Source organism: Toxotes jaculatrix, chromosome 3 (genome assembly GCF_017976425.1).
Source record: "Toxotes jaculatrix isolate fToxJac2 chromosome 3, fToxJac2.pri, whole genome shotgun sequence".
NCBI classification, from domain to species: domain Eukaryota; kingdom Metazoa; phylum Chordata; class Actinopteri; family Toxotidae; genus Toxotes; species Toxotes jaculatrix.
This window is the reverse complement of record NC_054396.1, coordinates 5017579-5042960: the sequence shown is the minus strand read 5'-3', so window position 1 is coordinate 5042960 and position 25382 is coordinate 5017579. Positions and strand designations below refer to the sequence as shown.

Genomic DNA, 25382 nt, shown 5'->3' with positions numbered 1-25382 from the left:
CAACAAGTGTTCAGCATAGTTAATCCATGGCAGTTAGTAGCATTCCAGGTCTAATCCTCGAAAAGGAGAGAGGGATTTGGGTTGCTTTGACACCAGGGCAAATATGCCATGTAAATTGTTACAATACTTTCATGTAAACACTCATCTTTAGGAAAATGAAAAAGACAAATCATCTGTGGAACTGACATCCGTGAGCAATTTCTGCTTTGATTAACTGTGAAGAGCATCTGACAGCACAGCCAGAGGACTTACAACTGTTGATACTGCTGGAGTGTGTGTATATTCTACCTGGTAATATCCTCAGTGAGCTGGGAGGGATCTGGAGGGTAGAACTTGACTGAGAAGGCAAAGTGCCACGGAGAGTCTGAGAAGAGAGCACAGTGATAGCTGGAAGCTTGAACATCATGTTTGTCTGAGGAAAATTTGTACAAAAGTATAATTACAAGTCCACAATGGAATCGTATCTAACAGGTTAATACAAAACTTTGTTCATATGCCAACAAATCTAATGTACAAGTTTACTAATTGAATTTTAAAATATTTATCATCTCAACCACTTGGAAAAGACACTCACTGCGCATCTGCTTCTTGATCTCCTTGGAGGGGTCCAACCAGTTCTGAAAGACAGAAGGCAGAATTCACACAGGGCAGACTGGAAACATGGCTAATGCAAACCCTGGTGTCACATTTTGCTCTAATTGCTGTCAGCGTTCTTAATGAAAGCCTCTCCATATGGTTAAATAAAGAAACTGAGCCCTACCCTGCTGAGCCATCCAAATGTGCGGCGAGAAGATTTAATACAAGCATCTGTTTCTTCATTGTGTTGCAAAATCACTGGCAGCCAGTTACCTATCTGATCTCATCTTGCCCGATAGTGCAGTGAACTGCTTCACCTATAGGATCCCTATATCTGATTTGGTTGGGAGAGCGTCTCGTCAGTGGTGCAGTGGGCACTGACTGCCTTGCAACAGAAGCTGTAAATTATGCTGTTTGGAGGCTCAGCAACACAGAGACAGCAATGGAGGAAATAAATATTTTCCCTCAGGTATTCTTGCCCTACAAAAAATATTTTAATTATAGATTATATAATATAGATATAGATTCATAGATTAAAGTAAAAATATTACATGAAAGATCTCTTCTTTTTGTACAAGAGCACATTAATTGTCAATCTTCATCATACCTCTTTCACCTTTCTGCAGGTTCATGGCCTATTCTCTCTTATTACACTACTGGTTCCCTCTGATACAGAAATGACAACACTTCCAATTACTGTAAAGTAGCAACAGAATGGTTGGGTTATATGTGAAGAGGTCAAAGCTCCAGCAACACATGCAGTACTTGGAACAACTTTATTGTGACACTGGTGTATTTCAGCTTGTGGCCTTAATCAAAGCCATCTTTTTAGCAGGAAATGTGCATCTATGAAGAGGTACAGAAGCTGGTATAGAGGAAATCTCTACCCATAATGTGTCTCCTTAGTGTAGCATACTTTGAAAGGCCTATACAAAGTATTATATATATTTATTAGAAGTATCTTACAAATATGAAAGCAAGATAAAATGAAAACAGCTTAATGAAAACACATATGTCGGATTTATAAAGAACTCATATGAGAAATACCCGATGGCCCTGATGAAGGCCATTAGCCATAATGCATAGGTCTCCTCAGATACTGTCCCTTCTCCATACACCTTGAAACCAGGTGAAGTTGTGCCAGAAATCCCAACACTGAATCATATGTGCACATGTTTTGGGACTGCCTGATCATCTCTGGGAACATGTCACTTTTATTGTGTCACTTGTGACACTTAAAGTTTACGATGCCAAGCTCTGTCATTTCTTGGCAAATGAATAAGTAAAAGGATCAATCAGCTATAAAAGCAAATGATTTTTGCATTTATAAAAGCTGCTTAACAATCGGTATTAAAGGGTTGGCCTGTTATGACTATTTAGCCATTCTGACTCTGGAGAGCTTTACAGCCAAACTTCAAAAGATGATCACAACTGTGACTTCAAATATACTCATCAGGAGATTTACTGGAGATTCGGTCAAGAAATCCTAAAATGGCAGCAGCATCCATATAGCGGTGCTTTAAGGTAAATGCACACCTCAGTACGATATCACACTGACAATGCTAACATGTTGATGTTTAGAAGATATAATGTTTGCCATGTTCACCATCTCAGTTTAGTATGTTAGCATTAAAATTTGTCACCAAACCACGGTACAGCTGATGAGCGTCATTAGTTTTGCAGATATTTGGTCATAAAGGAATTCAATGGTATAAAATTTTGAACTGATAATGGTACCAAATGAAAAATTAAGGGTTTATGGAAGCCATTACAATTAATTTCACTGCAACCTATCCACTAAATGTGGAAACATTTCACGCAAAATCACAAATGTCAACCTCACAGTGGCGCTATAGAAAAGGTTGGGGGATCAACAAAGTCATTTAGATACGTTGTTTGGGGACCATGAATATCTGCATCAAATTTTGAGCGAATCCACCAAGAAGATGTGGGATATAAAAATTTTGACCTGCTGGTGACACTAGATGAAAAATCAGCGGATCACCAAAGTCACTAGGCTTTGTTTGCTGGCTTCCTTGAATGAGCAGAAGTGGCTTAGATATTTCACTCAGGACCAAAGTTGTGGAGCAACCAACAGGAACTGTGATCCCCAAAGCTGCACTGACAAGAGGACTAATGATATGTATCTAATTAATACACATGAGCAAGTATAGTATAGGCAGATGAAGATTACTCACTTGTAATAATGGGAGTTAAATATAATATGTTACTTTGATCTGCTTGATTGCTCTTTCACAGTCACATAAACAGGTGTTTGCAGCATGCCACATAGTTCTGTGCTGCCTGCGATTAGAGCGTTACCGCTGATCTTCACGAACCTGAATACCACACAGCAGCTGCTTATTAACGCTGACAGTCTTTTTGGCAGCTGGTATCACATCAGTCAGAGTGGAATCAGGAGTATGAAAGGTTGACACAGCATAGTGCAATGCTGTGGCCATGTGGGGGTAAACTGCAAGCAGTTCTGGCAATTTGAACTGTGCCTTCACGTACACACACACACTCACATACACAGGCACAAACACACATACTCCGCCAGTGTTTAATCAGGCTGCTAAAGACTTTAATGAGCCGCAGGCATTTATCGTCCCCCTGAATCTATCATATATCAGCCAAGGCCAAAAGAGCACTCAATTAGGAAGGCGCTCTCTCCTGCTTTGCTTTTCTCTGCAGAAAAGAAGGAGGAACTTTTAATCACTAACTGTTCAAGGCTTGACTCTTGCTTTTGCAACCTCAGTTCATAAAGCAGTCACACCAAATAAATGTCCTCCTGAAGAGCAAAGATTAAATCCTTGTTCCCCTAACTGAAATGGAGAAAGGCCATCTCAAATGACATTTCAATTTTCAGGCTTGTTTGGTCTACCAATCAGCAACGACCCCAGACAGTAGGCTCAAGCTGCACTCCGATAAGCCTGTCTTTGATGAGCCTGTCATATTGATCTAAGCTGTAGCCTTACCTACACTCAGAATGAGGAAAATATTTGAAGTTCAAGCCTGCTCACCTCTCAAACACCCCGGTTAACCTGTCCGTATGGGCCGAGATTATGCTCAATCCAAAGCCTCAGCCATCAGACACGCATCAAGTCGCAACATGTGAGCTGACAAAAGCGTGCACAAGCTGATGATGGTGACAGAGAATATGTTCCAGATGTTAAAAGGTACTTAGTCTTGTCGTCTTTCCTATCTTCAAAAGGCAGAAGGTTGCTCTGTAGCCTGTTATGCAACTGCATGCCTGCCCTTAGGGAAGCTCGCGTGTCAATCAAAACCCAACACCCACATCCAAAGAGCTCTCATGTGAGCCGACAGCTAGGACCCATCAGTTCGGTGTCAATCACACGATCATATGATAATAAGCCTGGTCTGTGCACATAACAAAGCAAAGATCAGAGGGAACCGCATTCAAACATGCTATTTGAAATGAGCTGATTGGAGTTTAATGTATGTACACAATCATCAGAAGCAGAAATAACTAAACTAACAGAGGACAGAGCAAGGAAACAAAGAATCAAAGTGTTTTTGACCAATTAAAGTTGGCCTAGAGTCAACGGAAACATAAGAGATGAAAAAGGAGGAAGCAAGCCATGAAAGGTCATTTGAGCTAAATTACAAAAAAACATTTTTAAATGTATAGTACCTGTCTTTATTTACTAGCACCTATCTGGAAACCTAATATCACTTTAGCTTGTGAACATATGGTATTTAGCAGCTAAAGAGCCACTTGTGTTTCTCTACAGTTGGTCGAAACCAAAGCAAAGCCAGAGGAGGAATGAATTTTGGACCTGAAACTATGACATGGACAGAAACAGAACTCCAAACAATTGCTAATGTTGTGGATAAATACTACCAGAAATAAGTGCTATTTTGTTCCACTGTTTGGGTGAACTGTCCCTTCAGCACTACAAACTAAAACATTAGCTAATTTGTCTAAAGGTACTTTATGTAAATTGTTGCTATTGCTACACAGCCAAAGTTAGCATTAACAACTGTTTACTTACCAGTGTAGAAGAAAAATTGTGATTTTTACACCCGCCAAGTGCTGTCCGGCGTTAACATTAGCATGCTAACCAGCTAGCCCTGGCCCATGTGCAATACTCTGTGGCAGTGAGTCACTGCAGAGTTCAGTCTGTCCTCAGTTTAGGATGGATAGAAGTAGCGCATACAGGAAAGAAGTTTGATGTTTCTCCAAGACTGTTAAGTATACAGCAATGCTAATGTTGGTGATTCACATATAGTACCCTTGCTTACAGGCAAAAGGTGAACTACTAAACCTAGCCTGCCTCTACTCCACATTTCCATGGTTATGAAAGAAAGACAAAAAGAAGTCACTGAAGTCATTTTGACCAAACTTTTCTTCGTATCTATTCAAATCTTCCTGATAAACTGTGGCTCTTGGTCTTCAGTCCATGGAGGTTTAACTCAACCAACGAGATTATTTCTGCCTCCAGAACAGCTCTGCCTCTGAGAAATATTTGTATAACTAAATTTTATATATGCATCTTGCAAAGCGTAAAAGAGGCAATTTTTTTTTCATCTTTTCTCCTACTGCACAAGTTTTCAATTGCCTTTTGTCCAGTCCCAGACTGAGCATGGAAATTTCCATTTTCTATTCATCTTTGAATGATGGATAGTGCACCCCTGAGAGAGACAGCCCAGCCAACAAGTGAGAGGAATACAGATTGTTCTGTGAGCAACTTCATTATGCACTGAATCGTCTCACTTGGATATTGTGGTACAAAATTCACTGGCCTTCTGTGTGTCTGTGTCGGCAAAGGTCAGACCAAAGTAGTCCTTCTCCAGCAAGTTGAGGTGCTCACACACCATGTCCACCAGGGTCTGTCCTTTTGAGTGTTTCTGTGAAGACAAACATACATGACACAGTGGCGGTAAAAAGGTCAAAAGAAAGCAAAAGAAAGATTTTCTACTATAATCTGTGCATAAGAATCTACTACCAGCATTGTTCAGCTTTACAGGGCAAATTTTAGCTCACCAATTTCAGACCCCATTAGACAGCTGCTCTTGTTAAGATTGCTTTTCCTGATCTCTGGCTCTGTACACAATAAAACAACCCAGCCATTTGGTGCTGGTGTCACAGTCGGCATGCATCAAACTCTTGACAGTGAAAATGGACTGTAAATTGCTGAGGAAGATTGGTCTTTGTTCTGTAGGCAGAGATTTCCTTTGCTGCTAACAGAGTTAGAGGTGAGCAAAACAGCAACATTTCCTTTGGCACTCAAATGACAAGTTCATGTTTTCACATTCAAGAAGAGTTTCAATGTGGATTGCTTTTTTTTTTACTAATTATCATCGCGATGCACAAACATTCTTGCTCACCATGCTGAAGACACCTTAAAACAGACTTCATAGAGATCAGTATATCTTTGGTATATAGCTAGGTGAAAGCATAGCACCAAAATAGAGAGGTGGAGAAGGAAACAGCCTGAGGAAGTGTTACATTTGAGGGGAAACATACTGCAGAATCTATATATTATTTCTAAGTAAGTGAGATAAACTGTACTTTCACTTTGTTTGGAGTATGAACTGGATTATCTAGTGCCTGTCACATTCCATTGATACCAATAGTGTTTCAGATGCTTTACATGCCATTTAATTATACACTGACAAAAACTGGTCACGGAATAATCATCAGACCTAACATCCTGCTTGGATGAAAATAATACCAACCAGAAGAACACATATTGTACATTCTACTGCAATAATTACACATGCACCAGGCACAGACAGAATGAGGTAGACGCTTCATCAAAAAGCACTTTGAAACAACTCCACCATTATTGCTGTCATCAAAGGTGATATTTTCACATTGTCCTTTTCTTAATGAACAAGACAAGATTCTGCCGCCACGCTAATGGATCTGTGAGAGCTTTGAGCTAAAAGCTAACATCAGCATACTGACATGCTCACAGCTGATGTTTAGTAGGAAATATCTATCATTTTAGCAAAATATTTCACTCAAATCCAAAAATGTCGCTAGAAGAAAAGTCAGGTTGTAGTCATTTGAAACTTATTTTAAGTAATTTAATTGCCTATATTGTCTTGCAATTCAATTAATTACAGAGGGTGTCTTGAAATGAGTCTTTTTGATCTTCATACTTCTGGTAGCTGGACACACTGACTTATTGTAAAAAAACACTGAAAATTTTGAAAATCTCTTACTGCACTTGCAGCCAAATTTGCTTGATCAAGTAAAGCATGTTTGTGCCTAAAATGTTTTTACATTGGGTGTTTTTGCAGTGTGTGTATGACACAGCAACATCAATTAATGCATGAGCTCATATGCCACTGTTAAATATTGAACAAGGAAAAAGTATGTTAATGTTTAGACAATGAACCACACATAGAGAGTATTATACTAATGGAGTCTCCTCTGCTGGAGCCTAGGTAAGGTGACAAGGAGATGGAGCCAGCAGTTGCCAGGGAAACAGATGCAGCATTATCCCTTTGCTGTCTTGTTTCTAATATCTCAAGGCCAGGACTTGAAAAATGTTTCACCTTTGCCTCATTATGGGTGAAAGGATGGTGAAGCAACACTTGGCAAGTGTTTATAAGCTCTCTTCCTGTCAGTAGAGCCCCAACGGCAACGGCAATGTCTATGTAAAAGAAGACCATGCTTTATGGCATCAGCTGCACCAAGCAAAATTACATAAACAAATCAGCATGTGGAACCTTAATAGTCCATGACAGAGGTGATCCAGCCCATTTGCTCTCTGCTCTACAAAAATTAAATATTTAACTCTACAATAATAATCTCAGCATTACATGGGAATAGACATGGGAAAACCCAAGACAGCATCTTGGCAGTGTAAAAGGACACCTAACCAGCATGAAACACCCAAATTCACCCAAAACAGCTCTGTTCGGCCCAGCCAGGCTTGACCATGCATAGTCTGGCAGATCACACCCCAGTGAGCAGAGGGGGAGGCTGGGAGAGAGAAGCGGGTAAGGGTGTGGTGCCTTCTCTCCCCACATGAGGACCGCGGGGACGCTACGCCATGCATCCATGACAAGAGACTTAATTAAAGCATGAATGCAGCATCTCCTCCAGGGAGCGCACTCCCAAAGAGTGGCCTGCCGCCTTGCAACACTGTCATTACCAGCTTCTGGAGGCATATGGGAGGTTCAGATATGGTAGGCATGAAGTTCCACCCCAGCAATTATAAAGACGAAACAGGAGCAAGCCCATCCATGACCTGGAGGTTTGAGGCTCTCACCATACTAACAATACCTATAAAAACATGGGCTGACAAGAAGCTGCTTTGTAAATCCTTCTCTGCCAATGACTGGCAGTGCTTCAAGGGCAGGCAAATGTTCAGGAAGAGCACTTAAGACACAAAAGATTTCATAACCATAATGCATACTGTTGTTGTGGTGTGGAAAAGACCCAAAGGTATTTCAGAATGTTTTCACAGTGCTGAGAGAGAGGTTGGTGCAAGTGCAGCATTCCTGATATTCTTTCCTTACACACACTTCCCCCAACCCCATAACAACACACAAAGTTTTAGGCACTTGTGCATAAGAGTCCTAAGGGGTGGTTCATAATAAAACAGCTCATCTAGTTTCTCCATGGCTGTACCTGGCTTGCAACCATGTAATAACTACAGATTTCTTAACACATTTTTCATTTAACAAAACACACTATACCAAACCCTTCAATGATTCAGTGTTAAAGTTGAACCCCACTGATCTTACACATGAAGATCAATCAGCTTCTCACATGGTCACTACTTAACCTACAAAAACAGCTACATAATGAATTTTGGGGTCCTGGGGGAGCTTTCTAAAATCCGAAATGATGACCCTGATGATGCCTGATGATAAAATGAAATTTGTAACAGGAAGTCTTTGGGAACTTTTCTAAAGTTTGCAAAGTTTCTTTGCTATCTGACAAAACTGTCCTAGTCAGAAAATCAAATGGAACACAAGTAGTTTGTCCAAATATTAAAAGAAAGAGTTTGATATTTAGGGAAATGCACATGCATGCTTTCTTGCCAAGAGTTAAATAGTTAGTAGAAAATCAATACCACTCTCATATCTGTATGGCGAACCTGGAGCTAGAGTCAGCAGCTGGTTAGCTTAGCTTTGCATAAAAGGTGGAAACAGGGTGAAACAGCTAAAACAAAACTGGTTTACCAGCAATATGTACAAAGGTGTAAAAACAACTAATCGCGGCTTTACGGGAGGTTATGTGCTTGACTACTTCTTGGCTGGGAGCAGTGAAGTCACTGCAAGATTCCAAGAAAGCCAAACTATAGCTTTAGAACAACCTTTGTTTACCTTTTGCTGATATGTGACTCCTGTGGCCCTGCAGATAATGACAGATGTAGCTGAGAAGCACAGGCAGAAGCAACATGACATTATGACACTGCAAAACTTTCTAGGGAGGTCAGACTAGATGAGAGGGGGCAAACAAAGCCTCCAGCTCTAAACCAGAAAGCTGCTATTCACCATGTTGGTTTCTTTTCATCTGTCTCTAAGCATTACCAAGTAGTTTTTGTTGCCTAAATGCAATCAAACATCATAAAGGTGGCAGATTAAAAAGAGGATCACACGAATCCTTCTTGTAATAGTTTTGGAAGGCACTGACAATCAGTGCTGGCATATTAATCGTGGTGCCACTTCAGAAAACACTAATATGGATCAAGGTAATAGCATATTCTGTCAATTAAGTTGGGAGTTGTTACTTTTGATACGTGACATATTTAGATACCCAGTGCTACAGAAACATTTCATAGTGACACTCAGGAAGTACTGAAGGTTCAATACCCAGTCATAGTCCTGAGCAGGTACAGAACAGTAAGTCCTCACTCCCCTGCTGGATCAGACAGGAGACTTGTCAAGAAATGTAGAGGCAGGGTACTGGACTGTGACACAGACTGGGTGACACCAGTGGGTCCAGACAGATCTCATCTGAGATGCAGAGGCAGTGGTGTCAGCCAGACTCATCATGTCCTGGATTTGGGTATGTAAATTTTTAGAGCCATGGAATCAAAAGTTCAGCCCAAACAAGAACTAGCTTAAAATACTGCTGCACAGTCATCTCCACAGTCAATTCATTGGTTATGAATTCCTTCCGCCAGGAGGTATTTTAGAAGGAAAAGATTTATAGACTTATTCCACCAGAGCTATACGCTGCTGCTGCAAAACCTCAGACTTCTTCCCCTGCATTTATCTATGGCAGTGGGCTTATACCTATCGCTTCTCTCTTACACATGCCCTCAGTTTCCTTTCCCTGCTAGTGGGAAATGTCCTATTTCACACTGCCGGAGTAATGACAACAGATATCGTGCGCGGAATGAAGACTTTCATACTGCACTATTTTTTTGTGCCACTGTGTGGATTACAGAAATGTGTAACACTTCTTTGGCTTCGCCCTCCTGATGTGCTGTCAGCTTGGCACCCTCTCTTTTATTCTCTTTGCCTGTTTTATCCAGTCTGTGCAGCACTATTCAACACACATAACTGCCCACATTGGGAAATAGTAACAAAGGGAGAAAAAAAAGAGCATTGCTTTTCAACATTTTCTTCAAAGCACTTTAAGGTTAATTCCAGCAAACGTGTTTCCACAAATTGTTTATCTGTTGTGCATACCTCAATTTCTCCTTCAAACTCAGAGGAGTCCAGCAGGGTCACTTTGAAGGGGACGGTTTTAAGTCGTTTGGAGCCTTTCTGGGGGGATTTGAGGTTCTTGTTTGGCGACGTCTTCTCAGACATTTCGTCCGTTTCTCTGTGTTCGTCCAGATGCTTGGAGTTCTGTTCCTTTAAAAACAGAAAAAAACAAAACAAAAAGACAGTCAAATGACACAGTTATGGATTTCATCCGTCATCCCTGGTACCTAAGTGGATATCTGAAATACTTAAAATAATTTGCCAATGCCAGCATCAGGACTGAGCCTTAAGATTAAGAAAGACATGCAGTATACTGCACATCCACTGTGAACTGCCAAGAGACAAAAAGACAAAACATAGATCAGAAATCCAATCCCAGTAGCCATTAGTGATGCTATTGCTATATAACACAGGCTCCCCAGACTCTTTGGAACAAAGACTTAACAGCTCTGATTCAGACCAGGCAAAAAAACTGTTGCATTATCGATGACGTTTGTAATTGTGCTAATGACTAAAAATCCAGCTTAGGGACAGAGCCTTTCTCTACCCTATGTAGTGTGGCTCACTTCATAGGGTTTACACAGGAGAGGATTTTTTTTTATTGTGAAAAACGATCAAATATTGTTTATTCAATCTTTTTTCTAAAGCCGCCTTTAATAAACACAATTTCCCATAAGCCCTAGACGTTTGTGGGATAAACACAACAGAGGAGGCTAGTCTAGAGAGGGCTGAGGACAGAGAGGACAGAACACTGCAGAAGTTTTTATACAGCTGAGATAGAAAGCTGAAAAAAATGACTACTGATCATTTACTGCTTGGTGTGAGTGTTGCCAGTTATCTGAACCAACATCCCCCTTTTACACTGAAGAGTGAAAGCTGCTTTATGGACTGTGGTCGACATATCTGACCTGACTCTTGATAAATGCTGTTTAGTAATGATGTAATCTGAAAACAGATTTTAAATGGGTCCTCTTAAACTATTCATTTTGGTAGTTGTGCTACAGTTTGTGATGCTACATTGATTTCCTGTTTCCTGTACATAGCCAGGGTTGCCAGCTCTCACACTTTTGGTGGGGGACACACCCGCTCACAGGTTCTGTCTCACACTCGCATGCTGCCCGAAACAGTCTCACGCCAAATAAGAGGAAGCGTCAAAGCCACTCATTCATGAAAAAATGTGGTTAACTAGGTGAAACAGGCTTTGTCTGCACACAGGAAAAGTTTGAATAAGGCTTTTTTTTTCCACATTTCAGCACCAAGATTTGGTCTGTGAACACCAAAGAGAGCAAAGGATGGAGTTCAGATAGAGACCCCTCAAAAATGACAAAACACCTTTTTTGTACGTTGAATTTTGCTTCAGTCACTTTGCTCTACCATTTCACATCTATTACAAATTGAAATGTCTGTAAACATACACTTTTTAATGTGTAATCTGTGACAGGTTAGCTCCATGAGTCTCACCAATAATGTCTTTTCCTGACACTGAATGTTGTCTGAGTTTTGATAAAACGTTAACAAGCTCACTGAAGTTTTCTTTGTTGCTTACAGTTGTTTGTAGGGAGTCTTTGCTCTGAGTTTATTAAACACCTGTAGCTATCAAACGGCAGAAGGATCGATATTTGCGTCTCCAAAGTGAGAGAGCTGCTGTGCACATTTACACACATTTGGCCAAACAGCAGTAACTTCAATAATTATCTATAAATATCGATGGGAGTCGTTGCTGTGCAGAGATAAAACATTTTCCCTCAAACACACCACAGTTTATTTACAGTGTTTATTCATTCAGATAGTTTGGGCTTTTTCTTCTGTCAAGGTTTTGTAGGGTTGTGGATAAATGGAATTTCACCGATTTTCTGGGATATTTTCAACTGAAGCAACTCTTCATATGAAACGATTCACACTGAGGTCTGTTGACATTTTCATCTCCGTGGTTTCGGGGGAGATCTCCCACCCTTAAGACATAGTTGATTGATGTGTTGCAGATATTTCTTAAATTTTAGTATTTAACCTGATTTAGCAAAATAATGATTTTGCAACCAGCTACAAAAAGCTTAGTAAAGACTTTGTGCCTGATTTACAGGTAGATGGTGAAACCTGATCCTGGAGTCGAATGTTAGAAACCCAATCCAGCTCCTCACTTATTGAGTGAACTAAAGGCTAATATATCCTGTATTTCTCCTTCACAAAGTCACTGGGAATTCTGTGGCTTTAACAGTAATCCATTAGCCCTCGTGGGGCCATGCTGACCTGTTTGGCCATCTTGCTGTCTGAGGCGGAGTCCTGCATGCCAGCTGCTGCCCCCTGCTGTCTGGTAGGACTCCTGTCTTGCTCTCTTCACCTCTGACTCGGGGCCTGCCTCTGTCGCTTCAACAAAGTAATGCTGACCTGAGAAGAGGCAAGAACAATGCAAATATTAAAAAAAAAAAAAAACAGCTCAAGTGATTATAGCCTTCTCTTCAAAATACCATCAGCATTTCCCGTACATTGATTTATTTGTGAGAACCCACCACAATATAAACAATGACTGACACATATTGATTTCCTATTTTCTTAACTATTTCAAATGGGTAAAATCTTGACAATAGACACGTCTGTGTCCAAAACATGATCATGCATGGGAGGAAGGGTTGTTGCTGGCTGTTCCACACAGAAGGACAGCTAACATAGCTGCCAGTCAATACTGAATACTCGTGCAAGGGGATATCATCAATTTTAATTCTTTAACTCTGATGCTGGATATTTGCTCCCTCAATCCAAATGAATGTTGAAAAATGTTTTCAAAGATTCAAAAGGATTCATCTTGAGGAGGTGTAAAGACAGCCTGAACCAGAGGTATTAGCAAAACAGCACACCTAGAAATAGTATAAGGTAAATATATATACACGGTATAATCCCTAAATCTAATTCTGTGGGACACACTGACCACAACACGAATGCAAGCTGTCTCTCAAAATCAAGAGAGCTGAGACGAGAGCAGGAGCTGAACCTGGAGACTGTGAAAAATTCAGAATGCATTCACCCCAAAACAATAACAGCACTGGCACCATGATCACCTTTATTACAAACTCTAAAAGCCGTAGCTTCTTGATATAACACAATTTCTACAGATATAATTCACCTTACCGTCAAGGTCATATACTTTAATTACAGAGTCCCTCACTGTGCCAGATAACAATCATCTATTCAAGCAGGACAAGCTTCGGCACTAAGATGATGATTACCTCAATAAATAAATAAATAAATAAAAAAGAATTAGTGAATTAGACCATGAGCTCTTCCATCGGTGCTCATGGCTATTACATTCCTGTAATCACAAAGGTGTTCAACCAAAAAATTGATAAGAGTCTTATCATTCATCCATGAGCAGGTGTGTATGTTTGTAATGCTCCAGTCTGTATCGCTCCATGATGCAATGGACTGTGCAACTGCCTGGTAGAATAGGAGTATAGTCCTCATTCGACAAATCAAATGAGAGCTACATGCTACTGAGATAAAGCAATGACACAAACACATATACAATGTAGAGTAGGTGCTTCAAGAGTTGCCCACAGCCTGCTTCATCTGCTTCTACTTCACTTTGCCAATTTCTACTTTTTCCTGGAAACCAGTTGATGCTTGTTCCCTCTTCTTTCAGGTTATACTGTAGGTGTGGGTGGACGGAACAATAACAACAGCTGAAGTGAAAGAAGAGAAAGGCCAGTTCTGTCAGTTTACAGAGGTGTGTACTGTAAGCATGTCTAAACAGTGCTTCGCTAGAAAGATATCAAAGATATTTGAAAACTGAGACAGTTTTTGGGAAATATGTTTGCTTTTTTTTTTTTTTTTTTTGGTGGCAGAGTTCGATTAGAAGATCAATACTACTCTCACACATGTCCACAGTCCACAGTGAAGGAATAATTTAAAGTCCTGCATTAAAAAATGTAAAAGTAAAAGTCCATAAAGTACATAAATAGTGGCATCAAAATATAGTATGAAAAGTAAAACTACTCATAATGCAGAATGGGCTGTTTGAGAATAATATTTGAGGCATTAATGAGTAAGGATCACTCATGTTGCAGCTGGGTAAGGTGGAGCTAATTTAATGTACTTTATACAGTACAAAGTAGCTTATCCTATAATAATACATCTTAATTTAATTTCATTGAATCTAAATCAAACCTTGGCTTGGAGCAGGTACTTCACAGAGCTCCTACAGGGCTTATTATTAAAGTGCTCTGGACAATACCAGGCTAACTCCTACCCTTTTACCAGTCTCTAAGCGTTTCCTGCCTGTAGCTTTATATTTACCAGTATGAGAGTAGTACTGATGCTGTCACTTAACTCTATGCACAAAACCTAATAAAATTTTTTTTTCCTAAAAAAGGCTTATATTAAACTAAATTTAGCATAAAGTCAAAGACCTTTATGTGGACTATTATGTTCCTTCTAGCAAAAGAAATATGTTTTTTTCTTTTGCATGATCATGAAAGACTTGTTGTTTTAGGAAGTGTATCTTTTTATGTCAGCTTTTGTTTGTAGAAGTATTTTGTTCACATTGTAGACTTTTGTGTGATAATTTAGGTTGTTTTCTGACAAGCCTTGTGTCACTGCTGCATCTGTGCATTTGATTTCTTATAAGCCCACGTGGGCTGGGTACGTTTACACGCACGACACAAAAAATGAAAATGTCTTCTAACCGACAGCTCTGATTCCCCACAATAGATTTGGCTCTGAATGATTGTTGAATGTCAGAGCAAAGAGGTGAATTCTAAAACAGGCCTTTTCTCTGTGAGTGTGATGACACAAAAAGCCTGACATCCACTGTGAGTGAAACAGATAGATGAAAATTTCCTGCTGTTAAACTCCATTGTTAAGACGGTACTGTCCATTTCTGGACACTTATCTTAGAGAGAAGAAAAAAGAAGCTGCCCATCAACTAAGCCCTTAAAATTGTAGTTATCCTGTGGACAGAGATTTTTGTGATCGAGGGTGATTTTTTTTCATAACCACTCAGATTCCCTACCTGATGGAAAACATGCTCATGACCCTGAAACATCTTCTTCTTTGACCTTTTATAAAAGAAAGCCAAGGCACATAATGTGTGAACATTTCCTCAGTGGGATCTGCTCAGCACAGCATATAAGAATAATGCCTGTGTGTTATCCAGTTCCCTTGGATATATAATCCAGTCTCTATATGACCCTGGAAGTCTCTCTGCAGCAAATCACATCAACATAATGCACCTGGGGGTTGGCTGACAACCGAGGCAAGAACACAACCGGTTCACACTGGTTCAGAGGAGAGACAACCCTCCTCCGACTCCCAACCAGGGAAGGTCTTGACATACTGCACGTGGTAAAAGGAGTGTGATATCCCCCTCATTCCTCCCCCTTCTCTTCCTCTGCTGTGCTATCACAATTGTCCCATTACTTACAATCACAGCGATTTGACAGAAATGAATTCCCCTCTTTGGGGACAAAAGTGAAGCGTGGAGTGGTATGTCCGCTCAGGGCCTCATTTCCCCCTGGCTGTCTGATCCAGCTGGGCACTGAGCTATAAGTTGCTAAATCAATTTTCCCTCACTGGCTGAATTGTGGATATGACTGCCAAGTAAACTCCCTGATTGGAGAGGAAAAACTCCGTCGGGTATGGTGCTCTGATGGGGGAGGAAGTGCACATTGAGCGCCGCCACCTCCCAGTCCGAATCAGTCAAGCTGAAAATAACGAGCGTCTCCCCTGTGTGCATTACAGGTGCGCACTTTCTCATTCAGTCCAAGTCAACAGAAGCTGACGTCCCTCCTCACTTAACATCCATCTGGGCGACATGACACAATGCATTCATCTACTGTCTCAGCTGTGCTGTGTTCACAGCAACAAATTACCTGAAAACAGCTCTGGTCTAACCATTTCTGTTCCCTTCTGTGGACATTTTTCACTCCTGTTCTGAACACATTAACGAGCACACAGCCAACCATGACACATTTTCTAACCATACCCAAATCGATAGTTACTGTTGCTTTGAAGTGGTCATAAAAGATTTGCACGATCCATGTCAGCCAATAATGAAAAAACCCCTTGGCGGACACATGCACATGCACAATTTGAGAATACAAATTACATAATCTAAAGTTGGTTTGTGGTAAACGTGGTCCCTTATTGAGACATTTTCTCATGAAATCCGATTAATTGCCAAATTAACACAGATTGATGTCATAGAGCGAGGCAGTAGTGCCCTGCTAATGCATTAATTTCCCGTAACAGACCATTACCCACAATCGCCTCTGTCAGCCCAGCACCCAAGACCTCTGCAGAGGAGAAGAAAGCACCTTAAAGTGCAGGATACACTGGGTGTTTCCTTTGTTGTGCACAGTGTGCAGTTCACTGACAATGTCTGTCTTTGATATCTGCCATCAGTGATAATAATTCATCACAGAGAAAAGCACATTGTTTCCTTGGAGGGTTATGAAACGCTACTCTTCCCTAACAAGCGCAGCCTTGTCCCTTGTTCCTCCTGCCTCTTTCTCTTTCGCTTCATTCTCATCAGAGGTAAGCTTTAATCTAAGTAAGGCAAGCAGAGGGAGAATGAGAGAGGGAGGACGCATGTCTGTGGAAGAGTACTGGCTCAGCTCTGAGATGCAGTTGCCATGGTAACAGCATAGAGTATTCTCTTTTTTCACACCCGATCGTCTCCCTCCTCAGAAGAGTGACAGAGAAACAGAAAGACAAGCTGAACAAGGAGGGAAGATGAGAGGCCAAAATATGAGGCGGCGAGAAAGACAGAGGGATCAAGGATAAACGGAAAATATAAGGAACGACAAGAGGGAGGAAATGAGCTGATGTGGCATCGCGACTCAAAGGAAATGTCAAGCAGCCTCCCCTCTGGTTAGCAGTGGAGGCGCTGCACACAGGAGCCGATAGCAGAGATGCAGGCTGCTGCTGCTGCTGCTGCTGCTAACCTCTCCCTAACATTTTCCAGCTAACGCAACCTGCTCCACATCTGAGCCCTCAAAGTGCACAGTCATCACTGTTTGGCCAATACACAACTCTAATCCCATTGTTCAATCCATGGCTCTATCCATTAGCACGCACAGAGCACAATGCAGTCGAGTAATCACAAAGAGTAATGCACTGGCAAGAGAGGAAGACAGAATACAATAGCTACAATGCATCCCCTTACTAGCTTGTGAATTATTTGAATTAGCACATATTTAGCTTGAACTGCTTTTACATAGTGAGTTACATGTAGATGAATCTTTGCAGTCTGGGTTCAACTGCTGTAATGCAGTCACATGAATGAACACTCAGGCCTGCAGCTACAGCTGCTATTCATAGGTTTCCTCGTGTTACATTAATGCGCATTTCACTTTTGAAAGAGAGTCACAATTGCACTTCATATGTGCTTTTACTATCAGGAATATTCAGGTGTTGACCTTCCAGTTTGAGGTCAGAGTCATGTTAGCAGAGTAAAGTATAAGCAAAAGCACTTTGGATGACTGTTTATAAGTGATTTTAGTCAAGTGGCTGCCACTGCTGTTGCCACCTGGCAACATTAGTGTTGCTGCGCCCTTACTTGTGATCCTTCCAGCCTGCATAACTGTTATTACCCACAATCCACGTAGAATAATCTCATTAAACAGCTAAAAGCAGCAGGTTGTAATGGAGGAAACAGAAATATGAAAGTAGAGACCATCTTGTGATGGGATTACACTACCACAACATCCATCCACATGTTGACATTCTGACCCATGAGTAATAGTCATTACTACTTTATTACATGAATGCTCAGCACTCGTGGGTCGAACCACACCCATCTTCGAAATCGGCCTTCAGTTTGATCTCAATTACACATGTGTAAAGCTGTTTATAGGCTTTGAAACGGATGTTGCTCATGGACCATTTCCTTTCATTGATCTGTCTGTTCTCTGCTGGTAAAGTGGTATGTCATTCAGATGAAGTAAAATCAGCTCCTGGATTGTTTTCCTCTCTGTGGCTTCTGTCATTGCTACGGTCACATAGTAAACTCTGGTGGAAAGCTAGTTTAGCATGGTAACATATTGCTAATTTGTACTAACAACAAAGACCTTTTTTTCAGGTATATAGTAATAAACCAAGGTATTGAAATAACAATGGTGCTACATAAAAAGTGAGGTGGATCACCAAAATGCAGACATGAGCAGACATGAATATCTGCTCCAAAGTTCATGGCAACCTATCCAATAGCTGTCCAAACATTTCATTCAAAACCACAAAGGATGATTTTCAGAGAAGAAAATAACCAGCATCTCCTCCCACTTTGCAATTCTATCGCATTGGCCCCACATGTTTCTCCAAATATAAAATGTGATGCTGGAACTTTCGTGAACTTTCTGAGGTCACTGGGAATCTGCTACTGCACTGGACAGTAAAATTTGAACACTTCATCATGTTGTCAACAACTCTTCCTCCTAGAAAGCTGCAGCGCTTCTGTCTGGCATGCCCCAACCCCACTGATTCAAAGCACACTGCGACACGCTAGTGAGAGTCCATACAATCACTCAGACAGAAGGATGAGAGGCTCAAGGACACAGCTCTCATTTACCAACATCCCACATAAACACACGGCCTATCATAAACACTGACAACTCGTGTAACACTGATGGGAGCAACTGAGGCATTGCCGCCACAAAGCACTGCATGTTAAGAGATGCAGTGTGTTTTCCCACTCATAATTTAGCTAACTTTATTGGGTCAGCTGCAACCAAAGGGTGGTGACAGATGAGGCATGAGTGGAAAGACTGACGCTGAAGTAAAGCACATCAACAACAACTGCACGACTCTTCAAGCTTCACATTCCTGCAGTATGTCTGGAATCACCCCCAGAGAAAAAAAAGACTACAGGGGACGGCATTTCTTCTATACAGCTGTAGTAAGAACACATGCTCGCCTTCCTCTCAGCAGGCTAGATATCTGAATGCAAAGCAGGCCAGAGTTTGGCACTTTGCTAAATTAAAGATGTTCGCTCTCAGAGGAATATCAACACACACACAGTTGTAGATACTGTAGAGAGCAGAATTACCAAGAGCCAGCAACACCTGGAGAGACATCGTTCTGTCACAGTGTATCTAATGGAAACTGACCTTTTTCATGCTGTGCCGGAGACCACTGGTGCATGCATGAGGAGGGAGCCTCAGCGCTGACGGATTTGTCCCTGAAGCTGCCAAACGCTACACACCGCAGGGACTACAAATGCAAAGTTTTTTCCCCTTTCCTCTATCGTCTCCCTCTCTCACAGCTGATACTGTGATAAATGAACAAAAGCAGCATCGCTAAAGTGAAACATAGCAGTTCGAGAGCATGCTAACAGGCGTTTAGAGCTGGCAAACGAGGACATGGGTGTGGGAGCACATGGGCGGTTTGAACAGGCATCATCATGAACCTCGGGGGCAGGGAGACACATGGTGGCAAGACAAAGCTTGTTGGCTTGTAAGCACACTGTCAAAACTGCTAAATTCTTAGACGCATACATGACACACAGATCTATGCTACTTAAAGGCATTACCTTCAAATGCTTCTTTTTGAGATGTTCTCTTTTGTATCTTGTGAGAGTTCAGGCAACAATTGCCAAAGTCGCTTCCAAAACAAGTCTTCCAGCCGTTTTTGTTTCTTCTCACCGCCCACTTTATGTCTGCATAATTATTATTTCATGGCAAAAGCTCAAATTCTCTTCAACAAATGGAAATAATTTGAATACACTTTGTACTAATAATGAAAAACACAGTTTGTTCCGCTTGCAAGCCTTTAAATGCTTACAATATGCTGCATGTAAATTAATATTGAGTTCCACGCTTTGAGATGCGAGCATATGTGCCTCCTGTTTTATCAGTTCCTGTCAAAAAGTGCTGTCACAAAGGCCAGTGTGTAATTGTCTTGGTGTGAAGCCTCTGCTGTGCTAGAGATAATGAGAGACTGTCACAATGGTTGCACTTCCCAAACCAGATTCTCCACCACTATAATCTCTGAGCACGAAAATTATTTCCTGTAGCTAAGAACCACAATTATAGCTGTTTTTTTGAGGGGTTTTTTTTTTTTTTTTTTTGGCTTTTGTTAAAGTGCTGAGGACAAAAAAACAACAGACAGGTCAGAGCAGTTTGGATAATGTTGTCTTCAGTGATTTTAGCGCCTGGGAGAATCTGCACTTGCAAGCATTTTTATGGTTTAGTGTGGCAGCGTTAAAGGTAATTTGTTCACAAACAGAGATAAGAATCGTCAAGATGCTGACTACATTAAAATATAACTTGCTAGTCTGCCAGCAGGTAGACTCCGAAGGTGTTTTATATATAAACATGTTCATCAGTTCAAGTCCCTTTTCACTTGAAAGCATAGCTTTTATTCAGTTCACATGTTGAAACCTACAAAACAAGATACTCAAGCAGCCTACAACTCGCCAGAGTCCCAGACAAGCTGCTGTTTGTTCTCCATTAGATAAAGACAAGCTCGTCTGTGCTGCAGTTCAAGTCACGCCGTCAATAAATCCACATCTCTCGACAATTTCAAACAGAACACGTCTGATGACCCAAACTGCTTGAAGTTTTGCCTCAGCACAGCACACGCAGTTAGTCTCACCCTCATTTTGCCTTTCTCTTTGAAGAAATACACAAACACACATACACATGCTCCCACGCAACGCGCTCTCACTTTCCCTTTGATTTAACTTTCTGCATTACGATTACATTAATTTATTTTTCTTTTTGCGCTTATGTATAGAATTCATATTTATTACAATATTGTTTTTCAGTTTTTTTTTCAACTGTCAGGTTCTAGTTTTCCTTCTCTCACCTGCACTGCTTTGCACTGTTTACTGTACCTTGTTATTATGTTTATTTTTATGCAGAAATAAATCAACTGCCTTGCAATCAGTTTGAAAGCAGACAATGATTGCAGGAGCATTTGACAACATAAGCCACAATTTAAGCCCCTTTCAGACCTGCAGCTTGATGTGATGACAATTTGACAGGTTGTGCTCAGGCCTGAATAATGTCTGATTTACTTTAATGTAAATATCCCACAAACAATGTTTCTGTAAATTTTGTGTAACACTACATAAATCCTGCTAACCGATGTACTGATTACATTGAATAAGGCACTGAATTTGTGTCTGTGTGTGTATTTAAGCTTGTGCTCCTGTAGCCTTTACATTAAACCTGAATTAACTGTTTCCTGTGGTCACAGGTTGCTAACACAACACTAACTTAATAAAACTGACATGACCAACATGTTAACTAACATTTACACATCCAGCAGACACGTAGCAACATCAGCACTCCTTTTCAGACATTTATATAACATTAAAGGCTTCATACTTATGTTAAAGGGTCTTTTTTTGTCATTCAGACACATAGTAGGTTTGTTATGGAGTCATGCTCCTGTTTCTAAATCCATTATTCGCTCACCTTTTCGCTCTGTTTTGCTCTCCACCAACAACAAGAAATATCTGGCTTTTTAGCTGCTAAATCCAGCTGATCCCTAACTTTGTCTGTCTGTGTTTTGGCAGTGGGTTTGTTAGAGCTTAAAATTTTTTCACTGCAAACAGCTGACATCTGCTGCTAAAAAAGCTGATGAAAACTGTGAACCAAAACAATAAAGCTGTAGGCCATAAAACCAAAACAATGAGTGGAGAGAGAAAAACTTTGGAGGGCCGAGGGGAAATGCTGTAATAATCAGTGGGATCGTAACTATGAATGACCCTTTTCAGTTTACACATTATCGTTTAAACTATTCCTCATATAGAAATTTTGATAAGGGCATATAACTCAGCTCTGTCCTTCAGCAGTGATGCCAAGTATCATGCAAGAATGTGGCTATGTATCATGTCTGAGCAAAACTATAACAAACCTACTATGTGTCTGAATGACAAAAAAAGACCCTTTAACATAAGTATGAAGCCTTTAATGTTATATAAATGTCTGAAAAGGAGTGGGTGTAATCCACTTATTAGAATTACACATTTTAATCTCAGTAATCAGTACCTTATTACATACAGCACAGTGATTCATTCATGCCATTAAATATTTCCTGGACATCTTAGTTTAAAGCATTTAGCCATCATTTTGGAATCTGCATCTCTCCAGCCCATAGTAACAGCTGCCTACGTCTGTTGTGAAACCCATCCCTTCCAACTGGGAAGTTGCAAGTCTTGCCTCATGACCCTGTTGTAAGCACTGACACAATACCTTGCTTTGTTTCCCACAGTGTTAGCCTGGCTGGCGCAAGGCTCAGATTAGCTTTCGCTTTTAGTGGAAAACTGAGCTGCACACAGGATTTCTTTAAAATGTACTCCAATCTAAATGAGAGCTCCATTTTGGTGCCTTTCCAATGACTAAAATATAGCTTACTGTCATCTTTTGGGGTGTTTTCTTCATGCACTTTCGATATCTTCAAGGTCAATTTATGCTCTCAATCAAAAATATTGCTTTTCATTAAAGATATCTGTGCTGTGTCTGTCCAGCACAAGAAAGTCACAATCAAATCTTGTGTCAACCTGATATGCATAATATTATGTTAATGGTCACGCTCAACTGCCCTTTTGCAAGCTCATGCCCTTGTAACAGAGTTCAACAGAAAGAGCTGCGGGTCGTCTGTGGGAATAAATCCAGACCGAACAACACAGCCACAAGCTGCAGTTATCTTTTGTAGGAAGGACACAGCTAACTGCCTCATAACGCTGCGCTGCCATTTATACACACAGCAGTCACCTCAAAGGTGGTTTTTCCAATTTCCTCTCACCCTTAGAAGTCGTGGAGAACGTCATAAATCAACAGGAAAATGGTGGGTGTCAGGAGGCCTCACAGCAGGACTCATCTCTTCTCAGGTCGCCTTGAGTTACAGTCGCAGTCTTTTACTGTATTCATCTCAGTGAATCGATGGCAGTACACAGGACGTATTGTTGGGATTCCCATGAGCAAGCCTGGAGCATTTTTTTATAAAATCCCACTGAAGTTGGGATCAGTGCAGAACTCCTGGAAACTCGACTACGGAGAATTAGAACAACCTTCACAGAAAAGTCAAATTAATTTTATGTTGACCTTTCCGAGTTAACTGAATTATCGTGAGAGGCAGTGAGCCATAGTACAGGAAGCAAATTATCTTCCCTTGGTTGCAGTAAATGGAAAGATAATTGCTATTTTCATCCTCCGAACATACAGCATTTCTGTAAGTGTTAATGGCTGCAGACTTTCAGAAAAACAAAGCAAAAAAAAAAAAGTCATCAGAACAACTGCAGTGTGTGCCAAACACTTCGGGAAACTTAAGAGGGTTGCTGGATGCATGCTATTTCGGCACAAATGGGCCTCCTGCTAGCTCCCAGTGGCAACACTCTCTGCCAGCTGAACACATCCTGCTGCTGCCCAGCTAGCTAGAGCAGCACTCAGCCACTGTTGGCTAATGGACTGCTTAAAGTGAGAGGAGGCAGAGTGACTGTGGGCCTGTCCGTCAGCATGGCTGGCGTGCTGCAGGTGCAGACTGTCGCCACACAAAGAGGCAGCGGCTGGAGCGGATGAATCAGTGTGTGAGTGTTTGTTTGCTTGCCTGCTTTTCTCCCCACCGCTTCTTCTTCACACACACAGACACACTCTCAGGCCCCTAAGCTTTTCCATATTCTGACAAGAGCGGGGCACACTCCAAAATATTTTGGCTACAGGCCGATTCACATTCTCCATGCCAGGATGCAGAGAAAGAAGCCGTGGCATGGCTATCTAAGGCTCTTCCACATGCGTGCAAAATACTGCAGTGCTACGACGGTGTGAGGAGAGGACGTGCAGGGAAGAGGGGAGAGACAGTGTCCCTGTAACAAATTACCAAACTGATCCACAACCAAGAGATTATTTCACACAAAACACTATGGCAACAGAGCCTGCAGCATCACCCACTGTCCCTGTCATGGCCCATTTGAAGCTCGTTCCCCAGTGCCCATGGGAGAAGGTGGCACAAGGCCACACCATATGGTATTTCTATGTGGCAGGTTGCAACACTCTACAGGAGAGCAGCGCTGTAAGAGGAAGGATCCTGTCTATGGGACTAATTAATGTCTCTGTGATCTGGGAGGTTTTCTCCATAACCGGGCCACAGACCACACTGCACCTTTACCGTTCAAATACGCAAGAAGGCATCCCGCTTTACATGTAGAGCAGATGGTGGCTGATTTTGACTGCAGATGAAGACACAAGGTCTACAAAGAGGCGTGTTGGAGGCTGTTACGTTTTGCCTCTCTTTACCCCTCTCTCTTTTTTTCTGTTTCTCCACCAGTGCCCTCTGTGATCTGATAGGCCTGGAATAATAAGCAGTTAGCCTGTTATCTGCTAACAGCTCCATTACAGTATGCAGATAAAGCTGCACAGATCTCAGCAGGTGCAACCCGGCAGCGGTGCTCTGTAATAACAGTGGAAGCTGTCACACTGACATGTAATTATCATGTGCTGAGGCTGAGACTGGCTTTAAAAAATCATCAGAATGTCAAGTCCTAAAATTACCTTCAGCATGTTTAGAATTTATATTAAGGTTGTACTGATAAGACGTTCACTAGGTGGTGACCTTGTGTCACTCTGTTATCAACTGGACATAGGTGTTGTTTTCCCTCACACACACACACACACACACACACACATTAAAGGGCATGAACTGTGGTTTGTTTCTGATATCTTACATTATGTAATAAAACCAACAAGGACTGAAGCTGATAGATGTTTATATATTAAATTTGCTAGAGTTCAGCCACTTCTTGGGCCATACAGGGTTCCTTAGATTCATTCGATCATCATAAAATGTATGAAAATTTGGTTTTAAAAACATCCTTTGAACTGTAAACACTACAGATGGGCCAGATGTACGAAGGCTTTTGCAGGTTTTTCAGGCACAGTGAGCGTAGCACAGATGTGACTAGGGAGCTGCACTGACTCAGTTAACTAAGAATGACTAAAAAGAAAATAAGCAACAATAAATGACAGCACAATGTCTGAAGATTTCATAAAGGCAAGGGAGCTGTGGTTGATGTTCATTAAAATCAAACTGGAGCGTGATGTTCAGTGAACTGTGAAATCACTACAGGTTATCATTGCACTCTAAAGATAGACAGACATAGAAGACATTTACAATTTGAATTGGGCCACATTTATCTCTAGTGAGGTATCAACCATACCAACAAACAACAT

At 41.1% G+C, this 25382-nt stretch overlaps 1 protein-coding gene across 3 annotated transcripts in view; it reads right to left on the bottom strand.

Moving 5' to 3' along the window:
* The window catches only part of LOC121178866 (band 4.1-like protein 1), a 78904-nt gene that overhangs the window by 23843 nt on the left and 29679 nt on the right, over positions 1-25382 (bottom strand). For all 3 annotated transcript variants that reach the window (XM_041033289.1, XM_041033290.1, XM_041033291.1), the window contains exons 2-6: positions 12469-12606; positions 10204-10371; positions 5344-5448; positions 575-617; positions 289-364 (exon numbers count right to left, since the gene is read on the bottom strand). In XM_041033289.1, coding sequence (XP_040889223.1) covers positions 289-364; positions 575-617; positions 5344-5448; positions 10204-10371; positions 12469-12507 — 431 coding nt within the window. In that variant the 5' untranslated portion in view covers positions 12508-12606. The remainder of the gene's footprint in view (positions 1-288; positions 365-574; positions 618-5343; positions 5449-10203; positions 10372-12468; positions 12607-25382) is intronic.